The sequence below is a fragment of the Ipomoea triloba genome, chromosome 4 (genome assembly GCF_003576645.1).
Source record: "Ipomoea triloba cultivar NCNSP0323 chromosome 4, ASM357664v1".
Taxonomy (NCBI): domain Eukaryota; kingdom Viridiplantae; phylum Streptophyta; class Magnoliopsida; order Solanales; family Convolvulaceae; genus Ipomoea; species Ipomoea triloba.
In genome coordinates, this window is record NC_044919.1 from 28820332 (window position 1) to 28840045 (window position 19714).

Genomic DNA, 19714 nt, shown 5'->3' on the forward strand with positions numbered 1-19714 from the left:
TTAGTAACATTAATTAATTGTAAAAAGATGTTTGGTAAATTAACTGTTAGTTGATTATATACAAAATAACTTTATCAAATTTTTTTTTTCGAATTTTAACATTTTAAAGCAATAAGCTGTTACAAAAAGTTAATTAATTAAACACTTTTATTGAATGTTTAACAAGTCAAACAACTAATAGTGATCAAATAAGCTAAAATGTTACCAAACAGGGCCAAAATATGTAACGGATAATGGGTTGCAGGCTCTTTTCTTACATGATTACATTGAAAAAGACTACAATAACATCCGTGCAACTCAAAAACTGATTGTCTATACAAAATTGTCACCTATTTCACAGGGTTCAAAATAAGTTGGTGGCAGTGCATAACTTACGTGACAAAACATTTTGCAAGCCTTCTTGATTCGATTCCCCTTTTGTATTTTAGTTCGGATCAGTACAACACAAGTAAAGGGTTCACAATGTTGGATCTGGATCTAACCTTTTATGTACAGTGGTCAAGTCAATCAAGTGACGCATCGTTGGTCTTCCATGCGGACAGTTCCATGGAGACTTCAAGTGTGCCAAATGCTCGAGTATCTGAAATAATTAAGTACCATGAAGGATGAAGAGACTTTAATTATTTAATTGACTACAAACAAATGAGTCCTCTACAGGAACAAGCCAAGGATGCTGCCCTATCTCATTACACTCCTCCCCTGCCAAAGAAGTGTTCAATTTGTCTCTAAGCAAAGAAGGAATAACAAGGAAAAAGACATACCTTTTGCATCTCATTTCTCCCCAATGGATCTCCAATCATAACGGATGATCTGCAAGCTCGTGATGCCAACATTGCACGTACTCTAGGGGGGCAAATTGAATCAGATGTATCCTTTCTGTAACTAAGCATAATATGACAGTCTTCTTGGCTACCAGCAAGAATAGAAATTAGTTCCTTCACATCTGCACGGTTAAAAGGGAAAACCACCAATCAGATTCTCGAAAATGCTTGATATATTCCCATTTGCAAATTGCAGATAAAACCAACCAAATCTGGGATCACTTATCAGAAAGATATAACACAGGCTATATTGTTCACACACGGGGACACTAATGTCACCTAAAAGGGAAAATATTTGCACAAGGCAGGTTGCATGCAACTCCTGTTTAAATGTAATGAACTAAACTTCAGATGGTAATACATGGCAATACTACCTGAACATCATAGATAGGGTGCATGCAGCTGCATATGCTATGCTGCATGCAAGTACTATTGCCTAAAAGAATGCTATATCCTTGCCATATCATTTATATATACAGGAGATACAATGATGAATACCTGCAACTCCAAAAGTTATGTTTTTACTGAAAGGAACGGCTTTTAGATTGAAGCGAAGCCCAGGAGGAGCATGCAAATCTTCTTCCAAGGAAAACCCATTTTTCCTGATAGTATAGATGAAGACAATTACATTGGTCTAGAATCAAAGTTTGTGTCATGAAAAAATTCAATGGAATGGAAACATAGACAAAGAAATCTGACTAAACTTCTTGTAAAATAAGCCAGAAACGTCAGCAATTAGTGATCAGAAGAGGGACTCACTAAGAAGATTAATTCAATAGTACAGAAAAAGAAGTCTTAAGCAGAAAGTAAAACAGTGTATCCTTTTAAGTTTGGATGTGAAAGTGAAGGATTTCACAATAATGAGGCATAGAGCAATTCATGAATACCAGTGCTAATTGCTAAAGGGCTACTATTCACAGAGTATGTTTGGTATATAACAATGCACTATTAAGGGGGAATCCAGATCCATACGCACCTTATAGTGTCCATGTTCATGGAAACAACTATTTCCTCTTCAGGAGATAAATCCATCTTCAAGGGCCTATAACATTTAATGGGGTAAAAAAAGGACATTATAAGCCATCAGAAATCTGAACCTTCCCAATGCATAAACAAGGATTGTTAACTACTCATTTTTGCTATTACAAATGTCAACATTTTCATTGATTCAGCAGATCTACTAAGATTGTTCAAAGTGCAGAACAGTAATCACTAAATTGTCATAATCATGAATGAGAAGAAGAGAATGGCTAAGCCTGCCCTGGATGTTGTTCTCCTAAAAACATGCAATTGAAAAACTTAAAACCAACAGAATTATATCCTCACCGAAGCAAAGGTTGCTGGTTTAAAATTGTTGACTCTGACAAGCGTTCATAGTTATATTTTTCATCTGCAGCATGCTGATAACAGAAAGCAGCAAAGAAAAAAAAATTCAAAAGAAAATAAATTAGTTACCATCACAACGGAAATCCAAAAGGCTAATTAAAATTTTGATACTGAATGAGCTAATTATTTTATAGTACTCAAGAAAGAAGTAGGGGCATTACCTGATCAACTATAAAAAGGTCTTGATCTAACTTGCCAATGATAAATCCAAGATTGAATTGCCCAATGACCTGCACAGTAGAACCCAGTGAGAATTGGTGCTGAATTGCCACTACCAGCACAATGAAAAAAGAAAAGCACAACAATAGCAACAACAATGATACTAGTGAGGAAGAAAAAAGAGTCCTGTTCTTATGCTCATATGATGACCAGAAATAAGTATTGAAAACATTTTCTTTCCACATCAGATTATTTGTAGAAAACACTTCGCCATGTACCTTTAGCTTAGTGGGCATAGATAAACCAAACTACATGTTAAGCAGTCATGAAAAGAAGTTAAAAATAGTAAAGGTTTGAAATGGAAGGTTGTAAGAATGCTAATATGATATACAATTATGTTGAAAGGCCCCTCCTAAAGTACCCATAATAGAAAAAAGAATAGATCAAATAAGTATATCAAACATTGTACCATCAAAAGTTCAAAACTTTAACTATGTTCCTCTACATGAGTATCTGGAACAGAAAGTCATAACCACAAAGGTAATAAATAATATATAGAGGTGATAACCTTCAATAAACCAAGCAGATGTTTAGATACAATGCCAGCACTCGTGCAAATATATTTCTAGTTGTATATTAAGGTAGATGAGCCTCAAACCTTCATTTGAGCAAAGCTTTCTTTCCTGAACAGCCTTTCCAACTCAGAGGTTGCAGCAGCCAAAGCTTTTGTCTTGCCCTCTTCGTTAAGCGGTTGAGAAAGCTCCAGTGATGCTGCAGCATAACCCCTATAAGTAGTACAAAATATGGAATTATTTCAGAACAATGAGCATAATACATTTCCTGCTTGAGAGGAAGTTCACTAGGTGGATACCTTTGCATTTCCATGTGTCTAGAGGCAGTAGCGTTGAGTTGTAATCTTGCCAGTCTCTGTTTCCTTCTTTTCATCAAGTCTTTAAAACTAAATTGCATGGTAGGACCAATCTTTGGGTCAGAAGAAACCTTTTGAGAATCAGATGATACACCACAAGGTTGTTGTGGTGTGGTATCTGTTTTGTCTTCTGACACATCTGGAAAGTACTTGCTAGATGAAGCGTCTAATTCAGAACCAGTAGAAGGCAACTCTTTCTTTTCACCTTTTCTTTCCTGAAAATGTGTCTATTGCTTTAAAGAATGTCTGAAGTAACAGTGAGACATGGAATATGGGAGATAATGTGGACATTATTTACTGTTAGAAGTGGGATTTCTTTTTCAGAAAAAATTATGACATAGGAAATATTTAAAAAAGGAAGCTCAGATCTTCTTGTACCTCTATGTTTTCTCCTTGGGGTTTTCTGTCTGTGTTGGGAATCACATTCTTCATATGATTAAGGATTTTGTCCAATTTAGACAAAGCTGGAGATTCTGCCCTATTTTTGTTAGATTCATCAGAATCATCAACCATATTATAGTCCTCTGCAGGTCTTGAGAATGTGTTGTGTTTTGCAGAATTGTTTTCTGTTGATTGGATAGTTCCATTTCTGAGTAATGGTACTTCAGACAGAGGTGAACTAATACTGTCATGCTTTCTCTTGTTCACTGTAACAAATTTGGTAAGTGAAGACTGCATAATATTTGACCGACCCATGAAACTTGCCCCTTTGTTACTGCCTTTTTCCATAGATCTTGGACATAGCAAAGCATAATTATCAGTCACATCACTTGTCAGATCCATAAGTTGCTTCTCAGGACTCCCACAGTGTTGACTATTTTTCTCTGTACAATGAAATCTTAGCCTAAAGTCCTTTGTTGTTGGACTGACCTCATTATTCTGAATAATCACTGCATCAGGAGAACTGCTAATGTCCTCCTCTACTGTTCTCAAAATCTCAGCATCTGCAGATTTTTCTCTGCTGTCTGATTGTCTGTCTGGAACAGTGCAATCAGAAAATTTTTGCTTTAATCTTAGCTCTAACCTCCCATGATGGGCATAAGACTTCAAATTATGTTTTTCTTGTGTAATATCCTCTAATGTATTCACAGAATAGCTAGCAAGGTCAGGTGAATATATCTTTTCTAAAGCTTCTCTTAAGGAGCGCAATATGGAGCATTCATCAGAAAAAAATATTTTTCTTTTGTCAGGAGTTACATTGACATCATAGGCTCTAGGTGAAATTATGAAGTCCATTATTGCAATTGGAAATTGCTTGCTGTTTGCAGCTCTATACAGTTCATTCACGAGTTTGCTGATTTTGGGCATATCTACTGGCCGACCATTTACAAAGAAGAATTGCCGGTCTCCCGAATTCCGCCCACTTCCATTTCCACTCTTGGAAATGAAGCCATCAATTGTGCAACCATCTTGTACACATACTTTAACAGGCTCTAAACAGGAAAAGGTGCTCATACCAAATACTGCTATGATGTTATCTTTCAGGGATCCATTTCCTTGTGTCTTTAGTACTACAGACTTAGTGTTTCTTCCAGTTATGTTGGTGCAAAGCAATCTAACTCCTTTAGCAATCAGAGCATAGGCCTGAATCCCAGAAAAGAGAAAGGGTTAGTTTAGTATGGAAAACAATTTTTGGAAATTTTTATAAGTTGGGAAGATAGAGAATACTTTTCCAACTTCCCATTTGGAAGATATTTCAACTTAAACACAAACTCCAATTTTCTCCTTTTTCTTTTCCCGAAAAATGAAAAATTTTCCATATCCAGAACATGCCCTTACATCCTACTCTAGGTTGAAAATGTCCAGGAAAGTAGGCTTACATTCAACAAAGTGATAAGCTTCCCATATTCCTTGCGAATGTTGCGATGAAACTCCTTACTTCTCACAGGTAAATTGGAGAATAACTTCTTAATGGTGACTGTGGTACCAACTTGCCGTGCCGTCTTTGTTTCTTCTATTAGAAGCCCAGAATGATTGAAAATTAAGTGTGTTGCTACTGGTTCATTCCTAGTTCTTGTCTCTACAGTTAAATCCCCTAAAGCACAAAGGGAACTCAATGCCTCCCCTCTGAACCCAAAAGTAGTTAAACTCTGAAGGTCAGGGAAATCTGATAGCTTTGATGTATGATGCTTCAGAGCGAGAACCTTCAAGCCAAATATACACCACTCAGAAACTGATGTAATTGAACAAAAGTATCAAATGCAATGACGACAGACAAACCAAAATAAAAATAAAAATAAAAATAAAAATCAATAAACACTACAAATTATGCATTGCGCTTAACATTTTTGAGGATTAAAAACGAAGAAAAGCTTTTGATGAGAGAGAGAAAACCTAAATGCAAAGGATTTAGATGAACCTTAAAATTGTGAGGAGAAATGCCGCAACCATTGTCGATGACCTGGAATGATTCGCCGCCGTAGTCTTTGAGGGCAACCTCGATGCTGGTGGCGCCGGCGTCTAAGCTGTTCTCCACCAGCTCCTTGACGGCAGAGGAAAGGTCGAGAATGACTTGGCCAGCACAAATCCGGTGAACGACGCCCTTGTTGATGGGCTTGATGGTTGGGGAATGGGAAGACGAAGCTGCTCCTCCCTCCATGCGGTTGAATCTCACTGTTGTAGGACAGTGAGCAGAGCACAAACCGATCACAAATTCTCCACAGTTCTAAGCTCAATGTGTAATCTATTGCAGTGCGTAAATCGTAACTGAAGTCTCCAAAGTAGAATTTCAGTTCAGACGAGTTCCGTGGTTGAAGCAAAAGCGCGCGCATATAACCCTAAGCAGTACGGCCATCAACCGCTACGCTTTGCCGCCAAGCCCCCAAAATCGAAGCCTGCCTTTAGTGGATTAGACCTCTAATCCTTAAAAGAACCGAACTCAAGTCAGCTTAATCTTTTTATTTTTTTTTCACTTCAATCACAATATCTTTATCTTGATTAGTAATTTAATTTATTTAGGAATATCTTGTATGCTAGACTTAATCAAAGTAACAGGTGCAAAAATCTTGTCAAACTAATATGTTTAATTTTTAAGGAGCAAATAGACCCTCCAACTATATTCATGGTATGATCCTGACATTATCCCTACAAAAAACCTTTGATAAGGGTACCCTTAGAAAGTATGACTAATTGATAACATTAACTAATGGTAAAAAGTGTTATCTTTTTGAATTTTAACATTTTAGAGTTACAAAAAACTGATTAACCAAACACTTATATTAATTTTTTTAACAAAATTAAATATCTAATAATGGTCAAATAAGCCAAAATTGTCTGATTTATTTTACCAAACAGGCCATTATTTTTTTTATAGGTAACAATAGTTTATTCACACTAATGTTTGGTATTATAAAATTTTTAGCAAATTACAAACTTACTCCGACAAGAGTACTGTGTACCCGTAACTGGACTAATACAAAGACGGTATATTCCTTAACTAAAGAAATATTACAATAATTGTTCAAATGCTCCATCTGAAAGGGACAACAATGATACGGAGACCAAAAAGTGTTGATTTTTTTAGTATTCAAGCCAAGGTGATTGTTAAAGCATCCTCAGCAAAGGTCTTACATGTTGTATACCTCATGGCATTTTGATAGAGACTGTCCAAAGAAGATTAGATTCCGATTGCACAGTAACTACATCTTCTTGGACAATATTTGAGGTGCTGATTAGACTGCCAAACCTCATTTCAGTATTAGCTGAAAAGAGAATAGTAGAAGTATGTTAGACACTCGGACTCCAAACTTAACGAAAAATTCAGAAATTGACCATAGAAGCTGCTCTCAGATCTCACATGTAGTCTTTCCCAGCCCAAGAATCAATATGAAACCCATCAAATGACGGAGAACTGAAAAGGAAAGGAAAATGGGGCAGGTAGGGGAACAAGGGGCTCGTTTCCTCTTCTAATAGTACGCTTTATGGGAGGATAAGAAGTGTGGCTTGCAAATTAACTAGTAATGCAGAGCTGCATCAACACCAGGTAGGGAATACGAGATTTGTATTGATGACAAGGGCAATGTAAGTTTTATCTCAAGCATACTCACCTAGATTCCACTTGAGCCCAGTGGTTGTGGTTCTCCCAGAAGGCATTCCAATGGGAACGAGACCACAATGTGGGCCTTCAACAGATTGGATATGAATCTTATGGTGATGGGTATTTGGAAGAAGTTGGATGAGGCAATCATCAGACAGAAAAACTATTCTTGTGGTTGCAAATCGATAGAGAACATTGATGTTTCCCATCTCATGGTCAAATCTTCCACCAAGTGCTCCAACAACGAGAATGCACAACTACAACATATAAAAAGTTGAAATTAAAGCTACAGTCAACTTAATGTCCGTAAATCACTCAAAAGAGATTTCTATTTCATGATTCTGCTCAGGATGCAAAATGTTGCCTGCTGGTTATCAACCATTGGGTTACTCCATCTAATGACTGCCTGTATGTTTCTCGTGACTCCATAGTCCAGATCACATTTGAGAAAGAATTGTGTCAGAACAACAAATATGTAACATTATAACAATCCTTCTAATAAAAGATTGCAATAATAGGTAAAATTATACCACAGATGAATCAAAAGGTCAATTTTCAACTGTTGTTAGGCATAAGCATTTGGGTTTTTTGTACTGCTGTAGGTAATAGAATTTCAGGAGATAACACTTACATTCGTGGTTTTCATGTGAGATAAGTCATGAATATAAGCAACACATTTATGCAAATCTGTGGTGTCTTGATCATGAGATTCATCAACAACTTTTGAGCCCTGAAACAACCCAGAAAGTTCCACGTCAATTCATCAAAAGGTTAAACAGGAAGCCTAATAAACTGAACTTTCTGGCAACATGAACTTAAGGTAGAGAAGCATGCTGAAAAAATAAAACTATAGAACCAAGGAAAGCATTCTCTTCACTTAACCATTTAATTAAATCAAAATATACTACACTGAGCAAAAGCTTGATGTAAATCACAAGGCAAGATACACAAAAAACTCCTACAGCTTTATGCAACAAAAATGTGCCAAAAGTGTAACCACTAGCTTACGAGGCCAGTATAAAAGTCTCGAACTTCACTTCGGATTGAATCCATGTCCCCTTTTATGACATCTGGTTTGTACCTGCAATGAAGCTGTGATTTAGTGCAAATGCAATATGCATTAGGAAATAACAAATCTATAATAAAGAAAAGGGTATCAAGTAAAGCATAACTTGGTATCTAGTGATTTTGGGGCTTTTGATACTTCAATATGCCATAACACTTTTATTAGGGGTCAACGAAGACCCAAAGAGCTAGAAGCCAAAAAAAAAAATTCTCCGGTGGAAATATTTATATCTGTGATTAGACTGCCAAAGTGCCAATAAAGCCAATAAAACATGAAAAAGCATGCCTCTAAAAGGCAATAAAATGAAATATGCATAAAGATGATGTTACATTTGTTTTGGTCTCCATGTGTTAAAGCAAACGCAACAAATCCAAGTTAGCATCACCTAGAAAATAACTCAAAAGATCTCAGGTAGTATTAAGTGGTATAAAATGCCAAAGAAATATCATATGCTCAATCATGCCTCTCCTGGCCTTTCTGATCAGTTCTTCGGTTTCAGAATTTCAATTCATCACTTCTTTTATAATATGCAAAAGATCCAAACAAATAAAATGATGAATAAGACAGTATCTAATGAACGAATAGAGTAAACAATAAAAATACCAAACAGTATATCAGTGTATCTCAGGAAATCAATCACTCAATCTCGCGAAAAATCGCAACAAACCTCTTGCGAACATCAGATGCGTCTTCATGAGGGAAGACGTGAGGCAATTCATCATACACTCTATTGGCTCCACCATCGGCGCAGACATGGAGCTGTGCTGCTCTACACAATAAGCCACAACGCCATGCTCAGAAAAATCACAAGTTTCAAGACGAGAAGGCGCGAGACGGAGAAGAGAAATCACCGTACTTCCAGAGCAGAGGAGTGAATCGAGGGAGGCTTTGGTTGAGGACGACAAGTGCGTACGTTAGAGCCGGGCCGTTGTCGTCGGCCGGAGGAGTCGGGAGGAGAAAGGAGGAGGAATGAGTCATTAGCTCCATACGCACTTTTTTTTTGCCGGTATGGCGTTAGACTTAAGTCGCCGGAATCCTCGCCGACGAATATTCACAGTTCACTATCAACGATTGAGATTCGCGAAAGGTCACTGAGAAAAAGCGGAGGATCAAACTGGCAGCTCCGTTATTAGTGGGCTGAAATCATGGTAGCAAATTAAAAAGATAAAATAATTATTACTCCCTGTTGTCCATCACTATGAACCCAATCAAGGCAATAATTAATCACAACTTATGCTGGGAATAATATATGCTTTTTTTTTTAATACTATATGTTTAGTTGCCAATAATGATATCTATGCTTCACATGTACTTTTTGTGTTAAAAAGTGATATTGATTTAAAGTTTATATGGTACTTTTTTTTTCTTTGTTATTCTTTTAAAGTAATGTTAATGTTAATTCGGGACCCACTTTTAAAAGTATATTGAATTTGTAGAAAAAAATTTTATCAAATACAACTGACCTTATTACATTGTAGGAATTTAGTGTAATATTAAATGAATTGTAAATTTAGTGGCGTGGAAGTAGGACCCACTATTAAAAGTAAGTGTATTTTAGAGATAAAGATAATCTTATATTTTAACAATACTTTTTTTGTCAATTAAAAAAGGTTTGATATTAACCGAATGTGGTAGCTCAAGTAGCAATTGAGCTTTCTTTGTGGAGAATAATTTTAGGAGAACCCGGATTGAGCCAACTCCCATACCTCCCCGGAGTGTTTAAAGAGCTAATTTCATAAACTTTTTCGTAAATTAAAGTGAAAATGACGATTTTAATCAATTAATTATGCTTAAATTGTAGACTTGGTATATAAGTAAATTGTGTAATCAATATTACAATAAACCCAACATTTAGTTGAAAATAATCAATGTAAATTGTGTAATCAATATTACAATAAACCCAACATTTAGTTGAAAATAATCAATGTGAAAGCTTATTTTGTTATACTTCGAAAAATTTTACAAAATGACAAATTTGTCCTCTAATAGTTTGACAAACCAAAATAAAATTTTAATATTAACAAACTTTACAAATAATAGATTGAAACAATTACTTTTAACATATTTAAAAGAACAAAATTGTATAAACTAATAATTTATGAAGTAAGTATAATTTAGGCATAATTAATGGACCGAAAGTTTCATTTCCCCTCCCTACATTGTCATTCTTATAGGTATACTAGTTTTATACGCGCATTGTGCGAATGGGTTATGCCAAATGTTTATATTTAAATAAATATTTGAAAGTATATCAATGTAAGATTATATAGGAGAAGTTTATACATGATAATTGAATGTTGAATTTTTTTATTTAAATATCTAACTCAAAGTATATGATAAAAAATTCATTTTAATTATTACTAAAATAAATGTTTGCAACTTTGTAAAATCGATAGTCTAAATATTTGGTCTAAAAATGATAGTCTAAATAAATACTACTTTTAATTTGAATTTTTCTAAGTGTTCTTAATTCTCTTTTGAGTAACATTGTCATTGTCTTCATCTTTACTATTTGTTCTCTTCCTTTTTGTTGGTAGTGTGTCAATTCGGTTATTGTTGGTAGCATAGATGACAACGTCATGCAATGAGATTATGATATAGGAGCTATGGACTTTCCTTTAGGTGTTCTGCTTGGGGTTCATTTGGTTCAACCATTATTGTTGAATGAGTTATTGCCGATTTAGAAATCCCTAGTTTAAGAAAAAAGATTAAATAAATTAATAAAGATTTGAAAATTTAAAATATTATGTATTCCAAAGATATTAAAAGGCAGTTTCTCGTTTCAATTTGTTGGGTAATGGGTTATTTGAGTACTTTCATTCTCAACAAATCCTCCAAAGTAGTTAATATGATTGGTTTCAAACTATTCTTTTTTATTTTTTTCATGGTAGTAAAGAAATACATATGTATCATTTTTTGGTGTAACTACTAATTTATTTAATTCAATAAGAGTAAAATAGAGTGATTCCGCTTCAATTTGTTGGGTTATTATTTGAGTACTCTCTTTGTCAACCAATCCCCAAGTAGTTAATATAATTAACTTCAAATTATTTTAAAATTTTTATTTTCATAGTATTAACAAAATACTTGGTAACTAAATATATAACATTATTTTGTACTATAACTTTGATATTTAATTACAAGATATTGTAAAAATAAGATAATGAACAATGTAATGAATATCAATTGATAAATTTGAATGTAAAGAATCATTGCATGAGAGGAAATAAAGACAATATAACTAATGAAATTATTTTTCTTATTCAATTTAATTTTTTGATAATGAATAATTTTTTCAAATAAAAGTATTGTAGACGCATAATTATAAATTAAAGAAATACATATGTATAATTTTTTTTTGTAGCTACTAATTTATTTAATTTAATAAGAGTAAAATAGAGTGAGAAACTTAATTATGTAAAATTTGATTGAGATGAGGTTCGAACCTAAGACCTTTCTTATAGAAATTAATGGGTAAGTTAAAAGTTAACGGAGAAGATAATATTTAACGGAAAACTTAACGGATAATCATAAAAGTAAGGTTAAATTAGGTAATCTCTATTAATAATATTAATCTGAATTATCTTAATCATCTATTTGATTAAATAATTCATCCGAACCATCCATTTGATTAAATAATTTGACCGTCATTTTTTCTATCCATTTTAGGCCTAACTCTCTCTTGACTTATTAGCATAGTAGAAATAGGGGCTGCTTGTATAACACAATATTCAGGTTTCGAGTTTCGACCTGTTTTTACTGTAAGAATGGAGGAGCTGAAGGAGATACTTAGAGAAGCATTCGGTGAATCATCAGACAGCGAGGCGGAAGATGAATTGAGGGAGCTCAAAAGTTCAAGCATCGTCGAATCAGAATCGATATTCGGAGCGAAGCGGTCCTGGGAACAAATCACCGAGATCAATGGCCTGTGGCTGTGCAGAGATTTTCTCTCCTCTGATCAGCAATGTTTACTTATCTCAGCAATCCAAGCAGGTAATCACCTCCCACTCTGATGATCAATTTTGAATTTCTTGAATCTCATTATTTCTCTTCGTGATTATTGTGCTGCAGAAGGGTGGTTCACCGAGGCATCACAGAACCAGGTCTTTTAGTTATAATCCGAATTTTGTTGTTCGTGTTTGTTTCTTCATTTGTTTTATTGATGTGCTTGGTATTGTTGATATAGACGGTGTGCTTTACTAATTGGCATAGATAAGTGCTCAGCGGTTGTACCTGTTAATTATGTAAATAAGCTATTGACTGAACATAATTGCACTGGACTCTCAACTCTGTGTTGTTGGTGCTGAACTTCAGATTAGTCTTTGGACTAAAAATTTCCCATACATAGTGGGGTTTTGAGGTTTCATCTGTGGGAAAAGTTCAGTGTGCCAAAGATGGTTTCTTTATATGTATTTGGCCATTCGAGGTTGAAATGGGTGTTCTGTGCAGATAGATAAAGACACAATCTTTGAGACTTTTGCTATATCTTTGCTCATGAATCAGTTTGACTGTGTGATTTTTGGGGATTTGGGAGAAGGTTAGGTTCAGAAGAAGTGATTGCAAGGGAAGACAGAGATGGTCATTATGCCTGACAAACTGACCCAATTTGTTCAACTAGCATTTTCTTTCCCCTAAGCATGGAACATGATGTCCTGATTATGTACTGGGTGATCAGTAGTTACTAGTCATCTATCAGATTAAAAAGCTACAATTGCTCTAAGAATCCATTAGCACCATATTGTCTTTTACTCTTAATTATGAACATATTCATTAATCTAGAGTTTGGATGAGAATTACTGTACTTGTTCTTCCTGGAAAGATATGAAACTAAAGCTATCTGTGTACTGGACTCAACCTCATGCATCTTCTTTGCAGGCTATGAGATTTGGAGACCTTCCAGAATGGGCAGTTGAACTTTCCAACTCTATTCGCGATGTAATACTTTTTAATAATTATGTTCAGGAGCCCCCTGGCTTAGCAAACTGTGGGAATGGCCACGAAGCAACTCTCTTCCCCCCAGATTTACTATGGAGGGAACCGCTGTTTGATCAGCTTATTGCAAACGTGTATGAACCAGGTGAGGTGCGATTGACTTTTGAAACCTATGTTGGTTACTTCATCCATCACATTATTTAGCAGATTTGTTGTCTAACACTCTATTCACAAAGTAGTTCTTTTCTCTAGGCTATTGTCATATGAAAAGTAGAATTAAAGTATGCATTACGTGTTATAAGAAACATTATTGTTCATCGCGCATGTTAGTCTGGAACCTGATAGAGTAAATCAATGGAATGTTTGGTAAATAGTCTACTGATTAGTAGATGTTTGCTGTCCATTTTCTAAGAATGGAAGCTTGTAACCTGGTGGTGTGATACTATTGGAAGGAGAATGGAACAGACTGATCATGACATCACAATACTTCATGCTTGTTAAATATTTGGCAGGTTTAAGGAGACTAGAGTAAAATGGCAAAAACAGTGTCATGATTGATTTGTAAGGCAATTCAAATGTATATAGTTGGACTTGAAACGAAAACAGTTCAATTTTTCCTACCATAAATCTTCTGTTAAATAGACACCAGTCGAAGTTATACCAACCAATCTCTTTCATCTATTTAACACTTCCCATGACAACCACCACCAAACCAATTCAACCCCAGTTTGCTTAGTTATATTTTGTGTTCTTCCATTGCATTCAATGTGGATTCTTTTACTTTTGAACTCAGGGAATATGTGCACATGTTGATCTCATGCGATTTGAAGACGGAATCGCCATCGTCTCTCTGGAGTCTACCTGTGTGATGCATTTCACAAGAGTTGAAACTGAAGTATGTGATGTGGAGAATGAATGTGGGAGAGTTATTCCCTCAAACAAAGTACCAGTCCTTTTGACCCCTGGTTCATTAGCCTTAATGTGGGGTGAGGCAAGGTACCTATGGAAGCATGAGATAAACCGGAAGCCTGGGTTTCAAGAATGGGAAGGCAGAGAAATCAGCCAGAAGAGAAGAATCTCAGTTACATTGAGAAGGCTTTGCCAGAATGAGTAGATTCTCACAAACTCTACCAAGAATTCAAGAAATGAAGCTATTCATCATCTTATCAGATGTTGTAACGAGATGCTGCTGCAAATATGCCAATTTCCATTGATAAAATGTAAAGATATTTAAAGCCAAATCAAGTTTATCAGATTTAATAACCGCAAAAGATTTCAACAAAAGTAACTTATCCCGGTTTAAAGAGATCAACTATAAGTAATTTAAGTTGTTTTATCTCGTGATTTTTTACTGATTAGAATTACAAGCGATGTTTACTCACTACATATCTAAAAAAAATCCTTTCTTTAAGGTGTGTTTAATGTTTATATAGGCAATTTGCACGGTAATTTAATATTTCTATATGCAAAATGCACGACACATGCTTTCTTCTTGTCATGGCACGTATTAGACATCCATTGAGTTGTCTAGATGACACGGACACGTACTTCAAATCCGAAGTCTATTTTGATGAGACAAGTAATGACATCACATAGTAATACGTGTATTGAATTGTTTAGGCGGCGGCACAAACACGTAATAATAAGTGTACAAGTGCATAATGATGTCACGTAGTAATACGTGTATTGAATTGTTGAGGCCGCGCACAAATTAGGCGACGGTACAAACACGTAATAATACGTGCATTTTAAGCTGCGTAAACACGTATTTCAATCAGATGTCTATTTTAATGAGAGAGGTAATAACGCAGCGTACTTCAATCCAATATCAATTTTAATGGGAGGGTAATAATGCCATGTAGTAAAGTGATTGGGTACTGTTCATTCAGTAACATGATAACACTCAATATTATAATATGAATTTAAGCTCTAGGCTGAAACAGGTCGGAGGACCGAGGATGTCATCCAAACAAAGTCTAATGTTTTTTTTTTTTTTTTGAAAGGCAAAGTCTAATGGTTATGTTCATATATAGAGTTAATTTCAGAAATGGTCATTAAACTATTGACTTTTACTAATTTTTATTTTTATTTTTAATTTGATCAAAGTTAATTCTTAACTATTGATTTTGTATCAATTTTGGTCCTTCTGTTAAATCTATACTAAAAAGTGTTAAAATTGAAGACAAAAATGTAAAATTAAGTATAGGTGTTAAAATTGAAGACAAAAATGTAAAATTAAATACTTGAGCCTTTCTATACTAAATAGGTGTTAAAATTGAAGACAAAAATGTAAAATTAAATACTTGAGCCTTTTATATATTACTTTAATGTAACATATACTCCGTAATAATTTTTTTAACTAGATGTGAAGTATTAATGTATATTTTATTGTTGTATTAGGTATTTTTATTGCTTTAATTTATTTGAAAGCAAGAAGTGTAGAAAAGGACACCAATATGTTAATTTTTTTTTCGTTTGCTTTATTCTGTGTTATTTTTTTACTATTCTAATTTACCATTTAAATTTTTTGTTAAAAATTTAGTAATCAAAATGATGGATGAGTTTAGTCAAAAAAAAAATTATTACGGAGTTATATTGCATTGCAGTAATATATAAAGGCTCTATTTAATTTTACATTTTTGCCCTTAATTTTAAGGGCTGCTCTATTTAATTTTACATTTTTGCCCTTAATTTTAAGGGCTATTTAATTTAATTTTACATTTTTGCCCTTAATTTTAAGGGCTATTTAACATAGATTTAACAGAAGACCAAAATTAGTACAAAATTAATAGTTTAGTCGAATGAGCTCTATTTAATTTTACATTTTTGCCCTTAATTTTAAGGGCTGCTCTATTTAATTTTACATTTTTGCCCTTAATTTTAAGGGCTATTTAATTTAATTTTACATTTTTGCCCTTAATTTTAAGGGCTATTTAACATAGATTTAACAGAAGACCAAAATTAGTACAAAATTAATAGTTTAGTCGAATGACTATTTATGAAATTAATTCTCTGAAATTAATTCTCATATAAAACATGAATGTTAGTGATAAGTATGAAAAGAAAGTTAAATTATTGAAATGAAACACCATCAAATGATTATGTTCATATAAAACATGAATGTTAGTGATAAGTATGAAAAGAAAGTTAAATTATTGAAATGAAACACCATCAAATGATTTGGTATTCCTGTATCCTTCTTACACTATATTAAACCCAAAATTAAAAGAAAAGAAAAATATTTTACAATATGGTAAAGTGGTAAACAAACATGCATTATTATATGCTTGCAGCTCAAGTGCTGGATCAAAACCTAAGATGTAATATTACATTATAATATCTGTAAAAAGACATGCAGGACATCATAGGCTAATATACGTAGTGGTTGTGTACGTGTATGCATCATCATTATATTCATCAACGGTATGCGAGCTTAAAATTTGTAGCAGAGAGAAGTAGGGCCCATCCTAGACAAGGTTTGACTAGGTCGCCGGCGATGGGGTTGACGTTCTTGAACGAGCGGGAGCAGCCGACCAAGGCGCCGAGCAAGCCGACACATAACACGAGCCCGGCTCGGGTGGCGCCGGCTTTGAAGACGACGGGGTCCCAAGCCAGGCTGAGCGCAAGCTGGGAGAGGTACAAAAGCATGGCGGTGGGGTAGCGGTGAAAGCCGCCCTCAGCCCAGACGAGCCACGCCGAGAGCCCCATAAGGAAAGCGGAGCCCAAGCAAGCCAAGTGCAGCGCCCAAAGCCGAGGCACCCAAAACGGCTTCTCCATCGCGCGGTACTGCTGGCTCGAGCCGAAAAGAGAGATATCTATAAGCGTGAGGGAGAGGGGGAAAGCGACGGCGATGCCGAGTGATCTAAGGCCGCGTTTGGCTTTCTGTCGCCTTGTTCTGGCGGTGCCGTTCATCGTCGACGTCGTAGGTTGTTGTTTTGTTTCTTCCGAGGTTGTTGTTCTGTGTTTGAGTTGTTGGGTAGCCATGATGGATCGGAGATGATAATAGGTTTTTGGTAGAATGGATGAGAGGGCGAAAGAAGCGGAGGAGAAGCGAAACCAAAGAGCGCTGTGGAGGATTTTCCGGAGAGCCGGGGATAATGTTTCTTTATAAAGAGAAGCAACTGTTTCATTCCAGAAACATTTCAGCATTCCTGGGAGGACACGTGTCTTAATTCCTAAACAGGTGATCGAGAGTGGAGGCTGCAAATGTACACCTTGAGTCTAATGACTGCCAGCACTGCTTTTCAAACTTTTATTTTTTTTAATTAAAAATCTATATCCATTATTGGATAGTTTGCACTGAATAAATTAATTTGTAACTATACTAACAAAGAATCACAATAAGATAACCAGTTTAGATTATTAATAACTAATTGACAGGATAATTAGGGCATCAGCACCTGACCGAATCATCAGCACTGACCCGTAAGCAACAAACGGTCACCCGTTACACAAAGACGACACATTGATGGTGATAATTACTCCAACGACTCACCATTACCAGCACTCAATGCAGCTCACCATTACTAGTACTTCGTTACACTCACTAAAGGAAGAGCCGTTGCAGCCATAGTATAAGTAGCAGACTTGTGGTAGAGGATGGGGGACACTTCGTTTATTACACACTATACTATTGTATTGACTACCCACTGTATTGTACTGAAACTCTTGTACTCAAATTATCGTACTTCAATAATACTCAAATATAGTCTGGTAACCATTCTTACCGTCATTGGTGCTTTCATTGAGAGCCGAGATCAGATCTCAGGCAAACTTCACACATCATAAAGAGCATACCGCGAGTAGGAAGTGGAATTAATACAATGGATTCAAAAGCATCAAACCTCTCTTGTTCGAAAGAATCGAAACACATCGAAATGGTACCAGCCGTACTTAATAATAGAAGGATTTGGCAGAAATATGTAAAATTGTCCCTCCTAAAAAGATTATTCCAGAATAAATAGGCAATAGTTAGGAGAGGTGCGCCAGCGGCGAGCAGAAGCAAGGTTATTAGATACCTCAGGAAGCCCGGCCAAAACCACACGTGCAAGTTTCCCTGCATGTGGCTCGTCCGTGATAACTTCTTTGGATTTGCGTGAACTAGCGGACCGATCACTAAGTGGGGATGCTCTCTCCAGCATGAGCGAACCCTTTCGGAACTGGTTAAGAATGGGCGCAACTATCCCAGCCTGGATCCAGCCAGGTTCTATTGATCATGTCCCCTTCCCAACAGTTGTACCTTGTCTTGGGGCGTCTTTGGCTTTACGAGAGAAAGCTCGCCGGAGAAAAAAGTCTTTCTCTTCCCGTCCCGGTCATACTCCGGTGCGTCCACAGAAGAGGAAATCGCAATGCATCTTGCTCAGCAGGCATAGCTTGGAGTGAGAGTGTAGCGGGGGTAAGGTAAGGAAAGTGGCCGCCAGAGAGGAAGCCAAACCGGCCTATTAAGCGTAAGCACAGCTAAGCTAATATGCGCCGGAGAAAGCCAGGTGCCGTAGGTAAGCTCTATTCGGCCCGGAGCATTGATTCCCCATAACGAATAGGCTAGCTCTATCTCTCAATAGGGTTGGTAGTGGCCTGTGCTCGAGAAGGTCCCTCAGTTCCTCGGCAGCACCTCGAGGTGCATTTAGTTGTCTTACATGAGACTCGGGATATTCCCCACTCCATGGCATGAGACCTTTCGCTCATCCATTCCGCCCGCCCGTCCAGACGCTAAGCCCTTTCTCATTATCATCTACCGCCCTTTCTTTCCTCCCAGCTATTCACACATGAAGATCGTCGTATGTATGCTCGACTTGGGTTGCCGGTGCTATAATAGGTAGAAGTACATTATGGCAGGATCAGTCACCCGGGCAAACAACCCTCCTCCAAGAAGAATTGTGCTATGCCCCCCCGATCCCTATAGAGCGAAAGAGCTGCCTGGTGATCCCTAGGTTGCAGCACGTCCGGTCGTTAACTCCTCGCGCTGCTGCCGCCGTTTCTAGGACCGACCGACGCCTCACCTGCACAGGTACCTACGTAGTGTAGTGTCGGTCGCACATTCAACATAGCGCGCATAGGAGATCGAGACACAGCCCCAGGGCTATGGGGAAAGATGTAGATCGATCGCCCTAGATAGACAACTACATAGAGGGTCTCTACAAGCCTATATATTCTTTTATTTCGTTCCCCCCGTAAGATAAATATCACAACCAATGAGGTCTGCAAGTTTCACATCTAAGTAATACCCGATCCGATAGTTTACGATATATATATATATATATTTAACAACAACATTCTAAGAAAAGATATTAATAGATATCGGTAGTTGTCCGGTCGTACCCAAACAATAATATTCCAGAGGGAAATGCACCTAAGATCAAATATTTCGAGCCGGCTTCCGTGGAAAA

The 19714-nt window shown here is 36.2% G+C and overlaps 4 protein-coding genes across 4 annotated transcripts; 1 reads left to right on the top strand and 3 right to left on the bottom strand.

The window, feature by feature from the left end:
• Positions 1–129: 129 nt before the first annotated feature.
• LOC116016433 (DNA mismatch repair protein PMS1) lies at positions 130–6147 on the bottom strand. The gene is made up of 11 exons (XM_031256690.1): positions 5654–6147; positions 5115–5438; positions 3673–4878; positions 3238–3509; positions 3025–3151; positions 2369–2437; positions 2148–2221; positions 1798–1863; positions 1320–1423; positions 762–943; positions 130–580 (listed from the first exon to the last, which is right to left on the bottom strand). Exons 1-11 carry the CDS (start codon positions 5891–5893, stop codon positions 458–460), a joined length of 2787 nt encoding a protein of 928 aa, XP_031112550.1. The 5' UTR covers positions 5894–6147; the 3' UTR covers positions 130–457.
• A 470-nt stretch (positions 6148–6617) lies between these two features.
• On the bottom strand, positions 6618–9571 carry LOC116016434 (thiamine pyrophosphokinase 1). Its single transcript, XM_031256691.1, has 6 exons — positions 9253–9571; positions 9064–9165; positions 8339–8411; positions 7962–8060; positions 7341–7587; positions 6618–6995 (listed from the first exon to the last, which is right to left on the bottom strand). The coding sequence occupies exons 1-6, from the start codon at positions 9381–9383 to the stop codon at positions 6877–6879; spliced, it is 771 nt and encodes a 256-aa protein (XP_031112551.1). The 5' UTR covers positions 9384–9571; the 3' UTR covers positions 6618–6876.
• Positions 9572–12134: 2563 nt separating this feature from the next.
• Positions 12135–14612, top strand: LOC116015446 (alkylated DNA repair protein alkB homolog 8). Its single transcript, XM_031255513.1, has 4 exons — positions 12135–12389; positions 12468–12499; positions 13272–13478; positions 14122–14612. Exons 1-4 carry the CDS (start codon positions 12164–12166, stop codon positions 14440–14442), a joined length of 786 nt encoding a protein of 261 aa, XP_031111373.1. The 5' UTR covers positions 12135–12163; the 3' UTR covers positions 14443–14612.
• Positions 14613–16458: 1846 nt separating this feature from the next.
• On the bottom strand, positions 16459–17478 carry LOC116015607 (translocator protein homolog). The gene has a single exon (XM_031255715.1). The coding sequence runs from the start codon at positions 17475–17477 to the stop codon at positions 16746–16748; it is 732 nt and encodes a 243-aa protein (XP_031111575.1). The 5' UTR covers position 17478; the 3' UTR covers positions 16459–16745.
• Positions 17479–19714: the final 2236 nt, after the last annotated feature.